General features: G+C 36.8%; 2 protein-coding genes across 2 annotated transcripts; both read right to left on the bottom strand.

Moving 5' to 3' along the window:
* Nucleotides 1–6085: 6085 nt before the first annotated feature.
* Nucleotides 6086–10144, bottom strand: LOC123877932. The gene is made up of 2 exons (XM_045924866.1): nucleotides 9922–10144; nucleotides 6086–9262 (listed from the first exon to the last, which is right to left on the bottom strand). Exon 2 carries the CDS (start codon nucleotides 9260–9262, stop codon nucleotides 6086–6088), a length of 3177 nt encoding a protein of 1058 aa, XP_045780822.1. The 5' UTR covers nucleotides 9922–10144.
* Nucleotides 10145–14235: 4091 nt separating this feature from the next.
* On the bottom strand, nucleotides 14236–19037 carry LOC123878113. The gene is made up of 3 exons (XM_045925185.1): nucleotides 19025–19037; nucleotides 18964–18994; nucleotides 14236–18616 (listed from the first exon to the last, which is right to left on the bottom strand). The coding sequence occupies exon 3, from the start codon at nucleotides 18614–18616 to the stop codon at nucleotides 15092–15094; it is 3525 nt and encodes a 1174-aa protein (XP_045781141.1). The 5' UTR covers nucleotides 18964–18994; nucleotides 19025–19037; the 3' UTR covers nucleotides 14236–15091.
* Nucleotides 19038–19442: the final 405 nt, after the last annotated feature.

The following is a 19442-nucleotide window of genomic DNA, read 5'->3' on the forward strand; positions in this document are numbered from 1 at the left end:
TGGTTCAATACACCTACAGTGTTAAAACTTATGCCATAAGAAAGTACTTGCGGTACTATTTTTAACCCCCGACCCCAAAAAGAGGGGTGTTATAAGTTTGACGTGTGTATCCGTGTATCTGTGTGTCCGTGTATCTGTGTATCTGTCTGTGGCACCGTAGCGCCTAAACTAATGAACCGAATTTAATGTAGTTTTTTTTGTTTGAAAGGTGGCTTGATCGAGAGTGTTCTTAGCTATAATCCAAGAAAATCGGTTCAGTCGTTTGAAAGTTATCAGCTCTTTTCTAGTTACTGTAACCTTCACTTGTCGGGGGTGTTATAAATTTTTATTTTCAATAAAATTAGGTTTTTTTGAAAATAAAACATAACCTGTGTCACTCAGAAATAATATAGCGTTCTACTGTTGAAAGAATTTTCAAAATCGGTTCTGTAGTTCCAGAGATTACTTCGTTCAAACAAACTTACTTGTTTTTAACATTAGTAAAGATTATGGCATGGTGGCTAGTAGAGTAGCCTCTACGTTATCAAATCAGCCTACTGATTCTGTAACTCAGTGTCTAATAATGAATAATAGCCACCGAGCTCGTTTGACATTTATTTTTAATCCATTGAAGGTTTTCCACGAAAAATTATTTTAATATCACTCAATGAAGTAGCAATGTAGAACCATGGAGTCTCAAGTGAGCTCGGTGGCTATGAATGAATGAATGAAATTTGCTTTATTATACACCATATTAGGCTATCATTCAGTGTTAAACACTGAGTTACGAATCACCCCGTAGAAATGAGGATTACAGATTATATATTGGTACTGATTCTGAGGGACTTCGTCTGTATTGGTGTTGGCTGGCGGGCGTGCTCTGCCTTTTTGGAGTGTTTTTTTTTTTTGTTAAAACTGACTGGAAAGCGCTCTAAGGGGGGGTACCGTGCGTGTGTCAGCGAGCGCCGGCACAGACAGTCCATACTTGTATAGTTTCCCTAACTTGTTACAAATAACTACAAACTTGACATTGGCTAATCTTTGTAAAGCCAGACGAGAGAGCAAAAAATAAATAAAAGCTGATTCTGAGCGCAACTAAATTTTAGAGTAGATACTTGCATCTTTTTCTTACTTATGTAATAAGAAAAGGACAGGCAAACAATCTGTCAAACCTACTGAGTTTTAAGTGCCAGTAGTGAGCCTTAGTTTTAAGCGTAGACTAATAAGGGTCTTTTCATTCAGCAATTTTTTCTTTTTAAAATCCTAAAAAAGTATGGAAAATGAATTATTAAATGTGAAGTCTTTTTAGTGCACTGAACAAATTAAACCACGACTGGCACCTAAAGTCACGAGATTTGACAGTTCTAAATTAAATCTGTCCTTTTCTTACTACATTAGGAAGAAAAAGATGTGAATATTGTAAAAGTTAGATCAGAAATCTATTATTAATAGGCTGTAAATCAATGAACTTAATTTTCCTGACGATTTTCCAACTTTCGTGACGCGTGCTGTTTTGTACATTTTATTGTAGGTAAAAATCTTTACTTTTACTCGCTCGATGTATTTAATAAATTAATCTCGGTTAAGTTATATTTATAATAAAATGTTGCACAAAAACTATCCTTTCTTTTATTTTGCCAACCTACAAGCAAGAGGGTGAAATCTAAGAGCGCACTTTGACTTTGACACTGTTAAATAATAAATAAAATAAATAAATAAATAAACTTTTATTTCAGGTCTTAAACCCATAATCGTGTTAGTATGACAAACATTACTTAACCTATTTTAGTAGATACTTATTTAACAACTAATTCTATGACTAGAAAGCCCGAGGGAGCCTCTTGGCGCCTATGTGCGCACCCTCCCAGTACCTGCAGAGAGGACTATCCAGTTTCCTGGCCAATGCGCTGAGAAGAGTGTTGGTACTACTCATTAGCCTGCGCATCATGGACGCGGTAGAAATCATCCATGCGAGCATCCGCAAACATTGCCGACAGTGTCGAGGCTTCCTCAACACCGCCCTCAGCACATTGTTATACTGAACACGCAAGGCACTGTAGGTCCGCTGCCTGTAGTCCGTCCACATACTGCACGTGTAGAATGACTGGCAGTAAGCCCTGAATAAGGTCAGCTTTACTTGCCCAGTACAGCGCGCAAATCTGCGGGCGTTCATATTGCCTCGGACCGACAGAGCCCGGCGCTCTCGTTCCATGTCACTATCATCCCTCAGGCTGTCCGTTTCTACATGTCTGAGATACTTGAACTCAGTTACTTGCTTCAGGGGATTACCACATAGTTGTATCTTTGGTTTAAAACTGGATAGTTTGTTCTTTCCCCTGAAAACAAGGAACTCGCTTTTTTTTGGCGTTGTAAGTTGTAACTGAGTCCATTCATCTCGGCATACTCCTCACAGAGTTGCAGCAGGCTTCTAAGACCCCCAACTGAGGCCTAAGGGGCTCAGTAGAACCATGTCGTCGGCGTAGCTAAGATTATTCATGCGTACGCCGTCCATTGAACACCCGACACCAGCTCCACTGAGCCTCAATCAGCTGGTTCACATATAGATTAAACATCCTAGGGGACGACAGCCCTCCCTGTCTCACTCCATATTCCATTTTATATGGGTCACTGAGTTCATTTCCCCACCTAACCACATTAGATTGGTTACCATACCAGTATTTAAACAATGAAATCAGTTCAAGTCTCAAAGTTGATTCCTTTTCGAGTTTATCCTACAAGACATCGTAAGCTACTAAGTCAAATGCTTTGGATAGATCCAAAAAACCTTGAGTTGTCCTATCGAATGTTGTTTTATTAGACTAGGTACCTACAATAATTATAATTATAGACCCTGTCTCATGAGACGGCAAGCGAAACGACGGAATTCATGTACGGTGTACCTACTAACTACAGTATGCCTTGTATGAACGCTCAATCAATCTAAAATATATAAGAGATAAAATACAATCAGTAATTGAATAAATTTAAATACATCGAGCTGCAAGCAATACCTACCTATGCACAAGTGAAACCCTAGCTTGTACCTAGTCGCATTTTACTGCTTACCTACTACGCATCAGTTAAGTTTAAGGGTCTGCAATAATATCAGCATATAAAAATACTTTCACTTCTTTGTTTTTACATTCCTTCAAAACGTTCACAATTTCTTTAAGATGAGGTTCAGAAAGATTTCTTTGTTTTTTCTGGAAGACATATTCCGCCAAAATATACGCTTCTGTAGTACCGACTTCTAGAAGACCTTTGACTACAAAGGTAACTAAAACATTTTGGCTTCGATTACCATAGAAATATTGGCAAAAATATTCATTCAAAGGAACTTTATACAAGTCCACCACAGACTTGAAGTATTTGTTTACAAGTTCCTTCATTTCGTGCCCTATGTAATTTCCGAAAATTCTACCAACTATTTCTATAGCTTCTTTTAGTTTTTAACCCCCGACCCAAAAAGAGGGGTGTTATAAGTTTGACGTGTGTATCTGTGTATCTGTGTATCTGTGTATCTGTGTATCTGTGTATCTGTCTGTGGCCTCGTAGCGCCTAAACGAATGGACCGATTTTAATTTAGTTTTTTTTGTTTGAAAGGTGGCTTGATCGAGAGTGTTCTTAGCTATAATCCAAAAAAATTGGTTCAGCCGTTTGGAAGTTATCAGCTCTTTTCTGGTTTTCTTATTACTTTTATCCCAGGACCACCAGAAGTTACGTATTTTCTGACACAGGAATTTTTACGATTGAGTAGTGTTAGTAAGTACTAAGAAAGCATGCCTAGCCTACGTGCTAGCTTGCTTAGACGGCCAATTTTCAGGTATCTGATAATCAAGGTACATAAAACCATTACTTACCTCACGTAAATTCTCCAAACTGATTTTTACGTATATTTTAGGCAATATCCTTAAAAATATGTCGCCAATACTCCCAGACACTTCCCGCGTCGGCCGTATTGCTTTGCAGACGCTTTAAAGCTCCCAAAATAAGTAATTACTTAACTGCACGTAAATTCTGATGCTCCATTTTTATATATGTCCACCAGACAACTATTTTAAAACCTTTTACAAGAAGACAGACCGATCCAGAGGGCCAATCATCCCCTAAATTCAATTTTAATGCCTCTGTGGGTTTGAGCGCGAGGGCATCATTAATCTACGCGCATGAGACTGAGTAAGACATGTATTAGGATATATTGACTTCTCTCTCACTCTCTTATAGTTTACTTATGTCAATTAATTATTAATATTAAAAAAAAAACAGCTAAAAATTTAAAAAATTGGAGAATTCACGTGAGGTAAGTAATGTTTTTATGTACCTTGATTACCTGATACCTGAAAATTGGCCGTCTAAGCAAGCTAGCAGGTCTGTAGGCATGCGTTCTTAGTACATACTAACACTACTCAATCGTCCACATTTCGTTCGTCAGAAAATACGTGACGGCTGGTGGCCCTGGGATCTTTCACTATTGTAACGGAGGTTCATAATATTATGTCAATTGGCAAATGTCAAGCTGTCAAGATGGACGTTGCTTAGATACTAATTATTTATTTGAAAATAATGTTTTGGAAAACTCCGATACTTTGGATCGTAGGCGCGGAGTTTCTAATTTATAAAATATTATAATCACAGTTAAACGAGAAATCATCAATTCAATTATAATATCCAACAGTCAACCAAAGGCCACGAACAATCAACCCAAACCCAAACCATAGTTTGTATTTTTAGGGTTCAGTAGGTATCTATAGAAAAAAAAAAGGATGTTGTAGCCTCGACTGTTTTAGTCGCGTAGGTGTGCATGGCACCATTAAATATCGTAGGAGGCGATGACCCTCCGCGCGGCTGAGGTTCCCGCATCGTAGTCGCTTTGTCGCGCAGGTTTGGATGATGCATTAGGCACACCTTCTTTATATTTTATCTGCTTGAACTCAGCTTATTTATTTTGACAAAATACGTTAAAAATTCATCATCATCAGGATCAACCCATCGCCGGCTTACTACTGAGCACAAGTCTCCTCTCAGAATGAGAAGCAACCACACTGGCCAAGCACGTATTGGCACACCTCACGCACCTTTGAGGGAGCATTATGGACAACTCTTAAGCATGCAGGTTTCCTGACGGTGTTTTCCTTCACCACTTCGTTGTCTGTCTGTGTGTCATCTTTCAAGAGAATCAAAACTTATAAATTGGGTACTTCCCGTTTACGTAGAATCATGAAAAGCAGGTAGCAATATCTTATAGGCTCCTGTGGCCCAAGTAAACAGAAAAATCCGACAACTGAATTGTCATTACATAAAAAAAAACTTGTACGGAACTCTTCATGTGTGAGGCAGACTCGCACTTGACTGGTTTTTGAAAGTTATGTCAAATAAAAATTTGACATGCAGTAACAAACAAAATGAAATACAAGCCACTTTATTCCTTATTTCATCGGGTGAAAGTTGATTTCAATTTAATCGTAGGTATATCTTGAAAAGCGAACTATTATACGACTACGTAAAATGGGTACATTTTTAAAGCAACGACATGTTAGAAACAGATATTTCGTTTTGGTCGTGTTAAACTATGTGAGTCATTCAGATAATTCTTGATTTAGTGATGTTCGGTCAAAAATATTTCATGGAACGTATAATTAAGATAACATTGATGTTACTTTTGAAGAGATATTAGCTGCCTTATTGGATTTATATTATTATAGAAATTGGGTTTTAGAATGGCACAAATAAACGGTAATTTATGAATAAAAGTTTAAAAAGCGTGAAATAAAAATTAAATTAAAAATTTAAAAAACCCCCGACACATAAACCTCTAAAAAGTAAAAAAATAATAGGTAAGTATGTATGGGCCCTTTAAGAATAGTATAAATAGTAAAGTTTTTATCCAAGCGTTCGTTGCGTCGGGGGACCGCTAAAGTTAACAAAAACTATTCTGCCTACAACAGATGACTTTCATAGTTTATGATAGGTAGCGGTCCCCTGGCGCAACGAGCGCTTGGATAAAAACTTTACTATTTATACTATTCTTAAAGGGCCCATACATACTTACCTATTATTTTTTTACTTTTTAGAGGTTTATGTGTCGGGGGTTTTTTAAATTTTTAATTTAATTTTTTTTGACATCATCAAAAATACCAGGTTTGTGTTTCTTAGCTTGACTGATTGACTTATAAAAGAGCATAGTTAGATGTATCTCTACGTATTTAGCAAAATACTCTTCTATGGGTAAAAGATTGTGCATTCGTTTGAGTATAACTTCAAACACTGGTATACAATTCACGTACTGATCAGAAAGAAACACTTTACTATATTTCAAAGAAAACATGAGATCATCTAGCAGTGTGATCAAATGTTTTTTTGTGTCCGGTGTTTTTGATAAAACTTCTAGGGCATCAAAAAAGGGCTCGCAAACTTTTTCGATTACCTCTTTCTGTTCGTCTTCAGTTTTACACAAAAGCAGATGTTTGGCGATGACTCTAACATACAAACATTTTTCATCTATGCAATGAGATGAATTAAATTCACATTCAATAGATGATGGAAATTCAAATACAATGGTTTTAATGAATTTTTCGGCCACAGCTCTAACGAAATTTTTATCTACATCAGATAGAATGTTTTCCAAACGACAAAGCATAGGCATAGCTTGCTTATCATCGATTTTTGAGATAATATTAAAAATTTGAACCCAGTAATCAGCTTTGACGTTTTTCGAAATCGATTTAGGGTAAGAAAATTCATCCAACAACCTCTTCTTTTGAGATATGTCTTTGTTTTGAATTATAGATTTTATAGCATCCCAAATACGAGGTTCAATGTAGTTTTTTGCTAAATATAATGTAAAGCCTACTTTTGCAGCTGCTAAAGGTCGCAATGTACAGAAAGCAATAAAAGTGTCAATAGACAAAGGTGTCTTATCAGAAAGACGGACTGCCATTCTTGCCGTGCGACGCCATTCTAAAAGCTTCCTTATATATCGTTCGCGATCATTTTTCCTACAAGTTAAAGTTTTATTGGCAACCGCCTTTGCTCCAATCCACTTCCAATCTAAAGCATCAATATCTACTGCTGGTTTGCTCATATGAGCATTACCTCTAAGTCCTGTAGACATCAGAAGTTGCGACTTTGATTGAGGTCTTTCCGCTTCAAATTCGAAAATACGTTGTAACAACTCTTCATTAGTTAAAAGAGTGGATAAAGAACGCGCAAACCAATGTTTTGGGGTTGACAAAAATGCATCTTTTAAAGCAATCCTATGTTTCTCTACTAAACCATCTGGTTCACCGAAATATATATAGAGAGTTTTGAGAAATCGGTCGTGATTTGGACGATCTTTTTTGAGCAATTCAGCAAAACTCTTCCCATTTTCCAATGGAGTTAAATCGTGTCGCAATGCATTAATATACGCAGCATTATTCTGTTTCAGAGCAAAAGTTTCATGGAAGAGTTCACGACGTAATATTTTAGCTCCGTATAGCCTAGCTACTAATCCTGGATTTGTTTTTGCTGCTTTAAGAAGAGAATCTTCAGCATTTGGTACATCTTTTATATTGACCTTATACTCGACAAGCGTGTCCAAAAATGCATTTGCATCTGAAGATAATATAAGCTGGGGCAGACGTTTGGCTACTAGTTTTCTCTCTTCGTTATTAAGTTTGTATTCAGACAATGTTGAAAATTGGCGAAGAAAGCCTGAAAGTAAAGTAGGTGATACTGGCGTATCAGCTAAAATGTGGCGTAAGATGACTGTGTGAAGACCTTCACGGCAAACTGGATCGGTGTCAGCTCCATCCAAACCTACGTCTACCCCAAATTGTAGTATTAATGACCAGACGTTTTCAGGCAATCGCCAAGCAGACCCGCGTTTTACAAGAGACCTAACAACAGCCGCTCGAAGAGTTGTCGGTTCATTTCTATGTCTTTCCACCATGAGCTTCATAAATTTTTCTACTTGGCTTGGAACACCCCCACTTTTGCTAATAAGGACTAGCATCATATTGAGACGACCTTGGATTGTACTTTCTGCTAGCAAGTTTTTGCTTAGCTCATAAAAAGTTTGCTCAAAACCGATGAAACGATATCGGTTGAACAACTGATCCAGAGGAGAATTTTCATAACAATCTTTTGCATAATGACGATACGCGCGCTTTTTTAACATTTGCTTGTCAATGTGATACGGCCGATACCCATATTCATATGAATCATGTTCTATGTCTGTAAATACATGCGCGTGCTCCACCTCATCGTCTTGTAGTACTAAAGCTTTAGGTGTTGGATAAGGCCAGTCTTTGACTTTACAATCGATTGTTTTATCAACAAAGACTTTCTTTTTAAAAGCTGATCGTTCTTCTATTTTTAACCGCTTTATTAACGGTTCAACTGTTTTGTACGTAAACCAGTAGTTCAAATATTCTGCTCTTGCAAGTTTCAGTATAAATTCTTTAGCTTGGTCACTCGTCATGTTAGCTGCCAAAGTTTTCATGTGAAGAATAGAATTTGCATATAATTCACTCTTAGTCTCAAATCTATTTCTAAAATTTTTCATTATATACTCAGTTATAGATGGACCGAAAGCTACAAATGATCTTGTATCATAATATTTTTCAACGATGTCCAAAAATACATTGCCATCATATTTTAATACACTTTTAATACAATTGAAGTATTTTTGTGCATTGTTTACATATTTTTCGAGTGCTGTTTTGTTGTTTGGTAAAATTTCAAAATATAGTTTGCATATCGCAGGATAGACTTCGAAAACTATTTTTAACTGTTTGTGAGAGAATTTTTCAATTATATTGGGAAATTCGCTAGTAATAAATTCATTGGAGCAGTGCCAGAAAAAATTGAATGCCTCATCCCAGTTAGCTTTGTAGTAATTGTAGAAGTCTTCACATCTTTTTTTATCTTTAAGATGTAGCTGTATAGCATGCTTCATTTTATTTACAGCTGGTTGGATCATTGCTGGATATAAAGTGTTTTCTAGATGTACGGGGTTTATTATGTCACCATATTGAGATTCTAATATCCAGTGGCATTTTAGTGCCCTGCTTACATACAACATGTCATCATTTTTGAGATTGTCTATTATGTATTCAACATTTCTATACTTGGAAGCGAGATCTATTTTAAAAATTCTATCGATAGGTGAAGATTCTTGTTGGAGACATATGTCCTGGAATGAGATATTTTTCTTATATGCCTCATTGACCAAGGAGTTCAAATGATGATGTTTCTCTTTCAAGTTTGATCCTGGTAGCGAAATAGGCAAGTGCACTTCCATCTGTCTGAAAATAAAAGTAGTAGCTTAGGTAAATAGTTTAATCTAGGTATGGTTACATTGGGGTGCCAGGCAGGTAACCCCAACTGTGCCTGTCCTTTTGGAGTCATCCGAGAGGAAGAGCAGTATTCGAGCCGGTGCGCCCAGGTAACACGGCTAACAATTTCTCTTCGTGGATATTGTTGGTCATGGCTAATGACCTGACCTGGCAGAGGGTAAGGTTTCCCCGCGTAACCCTCTGACTAGCAGAGGGCACAGTTACATTATAATAATACGAAAGTGTGCCACAGAATACAGATAGATAGACGGACGGACGGGCGGACGGATGGACGGACGGACGGGCGGACGGACAGACAGAAAGACAACAAAGTCATTCTATAAGGGTTCCGTTTTTCCTTTTGAGGTACGGAACCTATAAAAATTGAAAAAGTCGTTAGTTAAAAAAGTAGGTAACTACCTACCTATAGTACGCGACAGATCGAGACGGCAATCGGGGTGTTGACGCCTGTATACCTACAGAGTACACAGCCTCTTTGCTAACCCGGTGTGAGATAACGCGGGCGATGTACGGCTGTGCGGGGTGTCCCCCTCTTCATACCCGGATTGCCATCTCAACCTGTCGTGTATTATGTCTATGAGATAAATAATTATTTCAAACTCACCTTTTCACTTATTAATTTTAAGAGTAGATATACGCAGCACGCTCACTGAAATTAGTATAATATTCTAGGAATCTACCTATAATAACTATACTTAACTATATAGGTACTCGTTATGTAGGTACTTGCTTTACGACTTTTGTTTGATTTTATCTTTGCGATTTTTTTTATTTTTAGATCTTACTCATGTTAGTAATTCTAAGATCTAGATGAGACATCTTCTATAAACACTGAGATCTAAAACCGTCCGTTCGAATTCAGAGACTGTTATTTTAACGTTGGCACCAAAATTGTGCTGCCATACGTATAATGTAAGTTTTCCACACGTAAATGCATTTTATGTCATTTTACGACGAGAGATGGACATACTCCATAATCTACTACACGAAAGAGGAGGATAATTATTACTGGAATGCCCTCTAAACTATTAACTATTTAATTTTAAACTCACACTTAGCCTAAATCTTATTATGGCTAGAAACCCGATGGCAGATAGATATATTGGAAACAAAAAAAAAAGTTTTACAAGCAATAGTGAGAACATCAAGAACTAACTTATTCTGGAGGTTGGCAGGTCGTTCCCATGGCACGTGCCTCTAACTTTTCGGAGTAATGTGCATAGAAATCAAATATTACCTACTTGCTTTAACGGTGAAGGAAAACATCGTGAGGAAACCTGCCTGAGAGTTGTCCATAATGTTATCATAGGTTTGTGAATACGCAGTTGACCAGCGTGGTAGACTATGGCCCGAACCCTTATCATTCTGAGGAGTCCCGAGCATGTCCCGAGTTTGAACCCCGGAGTCTCCAACTTGGAGGCCGCCTTACAAAACAGCTGCCTTCTTGACGCAATGCGTCGTGCAGTACCGGGAAGCCGTGAGCATAGACATCGTAGAGTGGAGGGTTTAGTCCGTAGGTCACTGCACAGTACTTACCTGCAATAAAGTCGGGCATGCAGATGGTGTCCATGAGGATTTTACTCCTACATTAATAAAATAAAAGCGGCCAAGTGCGAGTCAGACTCGCGCACTGAGGGTTCCGTACTCGGGTGTTTTTTACAACATTTTGCACAATAAATCAAAAAGTATTATAACTAGTTAGTCACATAAAAATAAATAGAAATCTGTTTTAGAATGTAAAGGTAAAGCCCTTTCAGATACCTCACTTGGTATAGTTATCTTACTTTGAAAATTGAGACACATTTCAATTTTTTTTAAATGATGTTACGACAAATTCGCGATTTACAGATTTATTCTTGTATACTTGTGTTATAAGCCTACCTACCTGCCAAATTTCATGATTCTAGGTCAAGGGGAAGTAGCCTATAGGATTTCTTGACAGACACGACAGACGGACTGACAGATCACAAAGTGATCCTATAAGGGTTCCGTTTTTCCTTTTGAGGTACGGAACCCTAAAAAGAAAAAAAAGACTCCTAACCATACCAATTTATGGCAACATATTATTCAGTTTTACCAACATTACAGCCAAAGGTCTTAAGTATATATAAGTACTATAAATATATGATCGAAGCTCTGGAGCTGTACCTACTCCTAGGTATGTCCTAGTTTCAAGAGCGTAGGTATTTCGTCTTCTCATGGTCTTTACTTCAGTCCCGTTTGTTCGTCCGGGGCGTTTGCTATGTATCACGTCCCGCAGAATAGGTAGGTACCTACAGTAGACCCTGAATAAAATCAAACCTCGGGAACCTGTCCAAGTCACTGTAAATAAATTGATTACCGCCGCCCATATAACGGATTATTCCGTTTATCTACCCTAAAACATCAATCTTAGGGTGTGTTTAAACATGTCCGTCTATCCATCTCGGACAAAAAATCGGTTAAGCGCGAGTTGGACCCGCACTTGAAAACAACTCTCTACCTATAACGGTTCATGAGATACAAGCCCGCTGACAGACAGACGGACCCACAGCCGGAGGCTTAGGTAGTAAGATCCCGTTGGCACCCTTCGGGTATAAAACCCTGAAATGAAATATATAATCGCCGTTTGGAGTGGATAGATGGATACACGTTTCCGAGTATCTACCTACACTGCACCCTAGGGAATAACAATTTAGGTACCTAGGAACCATTTAGGACTAAAATCCCAATACGGTGCCGGATTGTAGTTAATTTTTAATAAAAAGTAGCGAGCGAACAGATCACCTGATGTTAAGTGATTACCGTCGCCCATAAACATTTGCAGCACCAGAGGAACCACCGATGCGTTGCCAGCTTTACAGGAATTTTTTGGTCCGCTCCTCGAATAACCCCATGTTGTAATCTAGTGGGAACACTGCCGATGGGAATTGATTCCCCAGTTTGCACGTGGAAAAAAGGATCTGGCACAAAAATAAATTCAGAAGTCAGAACAAACAATCAAGTTTTTAGTTCTTCAAGCCGGATATGAACTAACATTAACTAATAACTAAAAAGGTTGAAAAACAAAGATTTTAGTTTAGTAAGAATATATTTTTATTATTTCTATAAAATATCAGATTTTAAAACTTAATTTTTTTTTATCTTATAACGAGTTACATACATCACAAAGCATATAAATAGGCTCGATAGGTACACCACAGAATGGTTAGCCCCTGAGATAGATATAGACTACAGGCCCATGTTTAAAAATGGATGGGTCATATGAACCACCAGGTGACGTATACAGGACGATATAAGAGCATAAAATAATAAGTTTCAGCACTATGCCGTCACTTGTAAGCTGTCCAACAGAGTGCTGGTGAGAATTGAAAAGTGCAGGTAGAGTGAGTACATTTTGGTCATATATTTTTGTACGGCATTTTTACCATCGATAGATCCATGAAAAATAATAAGAAAGCGCGCAGTGCCGTAAAAAAATGGTGCGCCACAAAGTCAGCAAATGTTTTGATTTTCTGACAATTTCCGGGGTAAATTTGGTCATTTAATTCTGTACGGCACTAGTTTCATACTGTTTCAATACAGCCTCTAATCCATTATTCCGCAACGCCGTACAAAAATCATGCGACAAGGGGAAAAAATTGAGGGTAACAACCCCCTCTCTTTCCGTGGTCCGGGGGGTGATTTGAGAAAGTACGGCTTTGGTTCCAAAACATTATCTAGCACTCAAAAGTACTATTAAAAATAATGCCGTAAAAAAATTAGTGTTCATTTGAATGTGTATCAATAATTATCTTAATTTCATGGTATACTTAATTTTTAAAGCTGTAAAATCATTTGACTCTGTACGGCAACTTTTTTTTTAACATGATAGTGTAAAATACTATTGTTATATAGTATTGCCGTTCAAAAGAAACTGTTCTAAAAAAAATTATAGATAAATACAAAAACTGAAATTTTTCAAATTATTGCAAAAGTTTAAATATTCATAGATTAATAAAATATAGCAATTTTCTACGCTTTTCCCTTGTTTTAAATAGTATTAAGATAAATAAATTAGGAAAAAATTATGCCGTACATTTTAATGCAGACCATATCTTTTAGGCTGATGAAAATGACGCTACCATTTTAAGGGTAGTACTTTATGGCCATCTGATACTGTACGGCATTAACATATTTTTGAAGAGAACAATTGATAATATGATAAAATCACTATGCCGTCTAACTGAAGTGAACGGGTGTGTATATAATATCCACATCCCCTACAAACCTTTGGACCAACGAAAATGTACGGCATGTAAAAAAATATTATCTATGCATAAAACACTTTCAAAATAAATTAATTTTATGTTGTTTCAAATCACCCCCCGGACCACGGAAAGAGAGGGGGTTGCTACCCTCAATTTTTTCCCCTTGTCGCATGATTTTTGTACGGCGTTGCGGAATAATGGATTAGAGGCTGTATTGAAACAGTATGAAACTAGTGCCGTACAGAATTAAATGACCAAATTTACCCCGGAAATTGTCAGAAAATCAAAACATTTGCTGACTTTGTGGCGCACCATTTTTTTACGGCACTGCGCGCTTTCTTATTATTTTTCATGGATCTATCGATGGTAAAAATGCCGTACAAAAATATATGACCAAAATGTACTCACTCTGCCTGCACTTTTCAATTCTCACCAGCACTCTGTTGGACAGCTTACAAGTGACGGCATAGTGCTGAAACTTATTATTTTATGCTCTTATATCGTCCTGTATACGTCACCTGGTGGTTCATATGACCCACCCATTTTTAAACATGGGCCTGTAGTCTAATAGCACAGTTCACGACCGTTAGGCAACTTTAAGGCTTCGACGACATTGGCAGGCGTCAAATGTTCCTACATAGTTTGACGCTAGGTAGCCATTTTTTCTTTTATTTCACATCACATATATATTTTGACGCTAGGTAGCCTACTTTTCTTCTATTTCACCTATAGCCTAATAGCCGTCGAATCAGGATCAAACCGAAGTTCCCTCACTCTAGTTCACTTTGTAGATATACATATAACAATGACTTCAGTAAGTAATTTATATAAGTTAGTTATAAAGCTATAATACTAGATATAACAATATAAAAAAAATATTCATAGGTAGTTATTTCGTTAAAAAAAAACCTTATAAAAATACATCATTACAAAATAAAATAATACTCAAAAAACTAGACTGTTTTAAGGTGCGTTTCCACTGAGCTGAGTTTATTCGACCAATCAGAATCATATGGGCCAATTAAAAATGTTTTTGCACTGTACCGCTTCAATGGAAACCATCTCAGGCTACAGTAACCGGCAGGAAATTACGCATATTGAACTTAGAAAGAGATTTCGGCATCGCGGAACATCGTCTCTGTCAGTTATGTCTATGCATATGTGACGTTTTGTCGGTATCTACGACAGAGACAATGCTCTACGAAACCACTATCTCTTTCTAAAGTTTGATGTGCAATATTTCCTGCCGGGTATAACTGTAAAGCTGTTTCCACGTAAACGAACATGTTCCGATTGCCGAATATAAAAATAAAATAATTGTTTTATGAATGCCAAATAGGCACTAGAAGTGAAATCATAATATAGATAATATAGAGATATATAGATAATAGGTATAACACCTACAGCATCGCTGACGTTTACACTATGAATTAACTTGAATAAGCTTAATTAAAAATGTGGAGCACATGGAGACCCAGCTTAAAATGCAGTTAAATGCGACTTTAAAATAATATTTCTAGTCATTAAGGCAAGGTTGCATTAATATTAATTGCAAGGCACTGCAATAACATCAGCATATAGAAATACTTTAACTTCCTCATCTTTGCAATCCTTCAAAATTTTCAAAATCTCTTCACAATGTGGTTCAGAAATGTTGTATTCTTGTTCCTTTTCGAAAACATATTCCGCCAAAATAAACGCTTCCGTCGTACCAACTTCCAGAAGGCCTTTCACCACAAAGGTAACTAAAACATTCCTGCTTTCATCGAAATGGAAATATTCACGCAGATATTCCTTTAACGGAACTTTATACAAGTCCACCACAGACTTGAAGTATTTGTTAACAAGTTCCTTAATTTCGTGACCTATGTAATTTCCGAAAATTCTACCAACTATCTCTATAGCTTCCTTTCGTTTTTTGACATCATCGAAAATACCAGGTTTGTGTTTCTTAGCTTGATTAATTGTCTTATAATAGAGCATAGTTAGATGTATCTCTACGTATTTAGCAAAATACTCTTCTATAGGTAAAAGTTTGTGCATCCTTTTGAGTATTACTTCAAACACTGGCATACAATTCACGTATTGATCAGAAAGAAACACTTTGCTGTATTTCAAAGCGAATACGAGATCCTGTAGCAGTTTGATCAAATGTTTTTTCGTTTCAGGAGTTTTTAATAAAACTTCTATGGCATCGAAAAAGGGTTCGCAAACTTTTTCGATTGCTTCTTTTTGTTCGTCTTCAGTTTTACACAAAAGGAGGTGTTTGGCGATGACTCTAACATACAAACATTTTGTATTGGTTGAATCAAATTCGCCGGCTTCAATGAATTTTATGACCACAGCTCTAACGAAATTTTGATCTACATTGTACATAAGGTTTTCCAATCGACAAAGCATAGGCATAGCTTGTTTATAATCGATTTTGGCGAATATGTTAAAAACTTGTACCCAGTAATCGGCTTCAACATTTTTGGAAATCGAATTGGGATCAGATAATTTCTTCAAAAATCTCTTCTTTTGAGATATGTCTTTGTTTAGAATTATAGATTTCATAGCATCCCAAATACGAGGTTCGATGTTGTCTTTTGCTAAATATAATGAGAAGCCTACTTTTGCAGCTGCTAAAGGTCGCAATGTACAGAAAGCAATAAAAGTGTCAACAGACGAAGGAGTTTTATCAGAAAGACGGACTGCTATTCTTGCCGTGCGACGCCATTCTAAAAGCTTCCTTATATATCGTTCCCGATCATTTTTTCTGCAAGTCAAAGTTTTATTGGCAACCGGCTTTGCTCCAATCCACTTCCAGTCTAAGGCATCAACATCTACTGCTGGTTTGCTCATATGAGCATTAGCTCTAAGTCCTGTAGACATCAGAAGTTGCGACTTTGATTGAGGTCTTTCTGCTTCGAATTCGAAAATACGTTGTAACAATTCTTTATTAGTTAAAAGAGTGGATAAAGAACGCGCAAACCCATGTTTTGGGGTTGACAAAAATGCATCTTCTAAAGCAATCCTGTGTTTCTCTGCTAAACCATCTGGTTCACCAAAATATATATGGAGAGTTTTGAGAAATCGGTCGTGATTTGGACATTCTTTTTTGAGCAATTCAGCAAAACTCTTCCCATTTTGCAATGGAGTTAAATCGTGTCGCAATGCGTTAATATACGCAGCATTATTCTGTTTCAGAGCAAAAGTTTTGTGGAAGAGTTCACGACGTAATATTTTAGCTCCGTATAGCCTAGCTACTAATCCTGGATTTGTTTTTGCTGCTTTAAGAAGAGCATCTTCAGCATTTGGTACATCTTTTATATTGACCTTATACTCGACAAGCGTGTCCAAGAATGCATTTGCATCTGAAGATAATATAAGCTGGGGTAGACGTTTGGCTACTAGTTTTTTCTCTTCAATATTAAGTTTGTATTCAGACAATGTTGAAAATTGGCGAAGAAAGCCTGACAGTAAAGTAGGTGATACTGGCGTATCAGCCAAAATGTGGCGTAAGATCACTGTGTGAAGACCTTCACGGCAAACTGGATCGGTGTCAGCTCCATCCAAACCTACGTCTACCCCAAATTGTAGTATTAATGACCAGACATTTTCAGGCAATCGCCAAGCAGACCCGCGTTTTACAAGAGACCTAACAACAGCCGCTCGAAGAGTTGTCGGTTCATTTCTATGTCTTTCCACCATGAGCTTCATAAATTTTTCTACTTGGCTTGGAACACCCCCACTTTTGCTGATAAGGACTAGCATCATATTGAGACGACCTTGGATTGTACTTTCTGCTAGCAAGTTTTTGCTTAGCTCATAAAAAGTTTGCTCAAAACCTATGAAACGATATCGGTTGAACAACTGATCCAGAGGAGATTTTCCCCCAGGTAAAACTTCACAACAATCATCTGCATAGCAACTTTGATACCTAGCACACTTCATCCTACTACGCATCCCACAGGCTTGATATGGGTGATACTCATATTCGTATGGCTCATGTTGTATGTCTGTAAATGCATTGGCATATGCCACCTCCTCAGCTTCTAGTACTAAAGCTTTAGGTGTTGGATAAGGCCAGTCTTTGACTTTACAATCGATTGTTTTATCAACAAAGATTTTCTTTTTAAAAGCTGATCTTTCTTCTATTTTTAATCGCTTTATTAACGGTTCAACTGTTTTGTACGTAAACCAGTAGTTCAAATATTCTGCTCTTGCAAGTTTCAGTATAAATTCTTTAGCTTGGTCACTCGTCATGTTAGCTGCCAGAGTTTTCATGTGAAGAATAGAATTTGCATATAATTCACTCTTAGCTTCAAATCTATTTCTATAATTTTTCATTATATACTCAGTTATAGATGGACCGAAAGCTATAAATGAGCTTGTATCATAATATTTTTCAACGATGTCCAAAAACAGATTGCCATCGTATTTTAATACACTTTTAATACAATTGAAGTATTTTTGTGCATTGTTTACATATTTTTCGAGTGCTGTTTTGTTGTTTGGTAAAATTTCAAAATATAGTTTGCATATCGCAGGATAGACTTCGAAAACTATTTTTAACTGTTTGTGAGAGAATTTATCAATTATATTGGGAAATTCACTAGTAATAAATTCATTGGAGCAGTGCCAGAAAAAATTGAATGCCTCATCCCAGTTAGCTTTGTAGTAATTGTAGAAGTCTTCACATCTTTTTTTATCTTTAAGATGTAGCTGTATAGCATGCTTCATTTTATTTACAGCTGGTTGGATCATTGCTGGATATAAAGTGTTTTCTAGATGTACTGGGTTTATTATGTCACCATATTGAGATTCTAATATCCAGTGGCATTTTAGTGCCCTGCTTACATACAACATGTCATCATTTTTGAGATTGTCTATTATGTATTCAACATTTCTATACTTGGAAGCGAGATCTATTTTAAAAATTCTATCGATAGGTGAAGATTCTTGTTGGAGACATATGTCCTGGAATGAGATATTTTTCTTATATGCCTCATTGACCAAGGAGTTCAAATGATGATGTTTCTCTTTCAAGTTTGATCCTGGTAGCGAAATAGGCAATTGCACTTCCATCTGAAAATAAAAGTAGTTTATCAACTTACTAATAATATAAGTAATATAATATACAAATATTTAAACCAAAGAGATTTCCTACATACCTTGTAATATCATTACTTATGTTAGTGCGGTTAGTGCTTAGGTTGTGATAAGGCTGGTTAATGGTTAATAAACCAGCTACCTGGTTGCCATTTAACATGTAACCTAATCTACATAAGGACTTCTAGGTGGTTTAATTGTGGGACCAATTAATTAATACGATTAAATCGATTAACGGACGTCTGCACTTCATGTTTTTTTTAATTGCGTGGAGTTTATATTTAAAATTAAAGGTAGTTTAGAGAAAAAAATACTTAACTCACCTTTCCACTTATTACGGAGTACACGGTCACTCAAGGAGCATACTACCTACTCTCTGTGACTGAAATTGGTATAAAATTCTATGTGGCTAAAAGGATAAATTCTTGTTCTATACTAATTATGTGTATTAATAAATCTTGATTGAACTGTTTGTTTTCTAATTTGTGCGGCGAGAACTTTTATTTATTTTTGGATCTTACGTCACACGTTACGTTTTTGACACAGGCGTCACCAGGCGTCACTCGTCAGGCAAGGTAATTGTCTATGGTCAATTATCACAGTCATGTCATTCTGACTTTGACAGGGCAAATCATGGTCTGTGGAGCAAATCTCTGGGCTGGGCTGGGATTTGGTCCATCTCTATTCTCTAGAGATCAAGAGATATTACAATTCCTTTTATTGCAAAATGTAATTTTGAATCTTGTTTCGCCAATTTTTAAACTATCCCCTTTGTGGCTCTTCCATTCTACGCGACATTGGC

This window comes from Maniola jurtina, chromosome 25, assembly GCF_905333055.1.
Source record: "Maniola jurtina chromosome 25, ilManJurt1.1, whole genome shotgun sequence".
In the NCBI taxonomy this organism is placed as follows: Eukaryota; Metazoa; Arthropoda; class Insecta; order Lepidoptera; family Nymphalidae; genus Maniola; species Maniola jurtina.

What these genes read in the sequence shown, in the direction of transcription:
- LOC123877932 (XM_045924866.1), bottom strand. Translation starts at nt 9,262, where the DNA reads ATGGAAGTGCACTTGCCTATTTCGCTACCAGGATCAAACTTGAAAGAG.
- LOC123878113 (XM_045925185.1), bottom strand. Translation starts at nt 18,616, where the DNA reads ATGGAAGTGCAATTGCCTATTTCGCTACCAGGATCAAACTTGAAAGAG.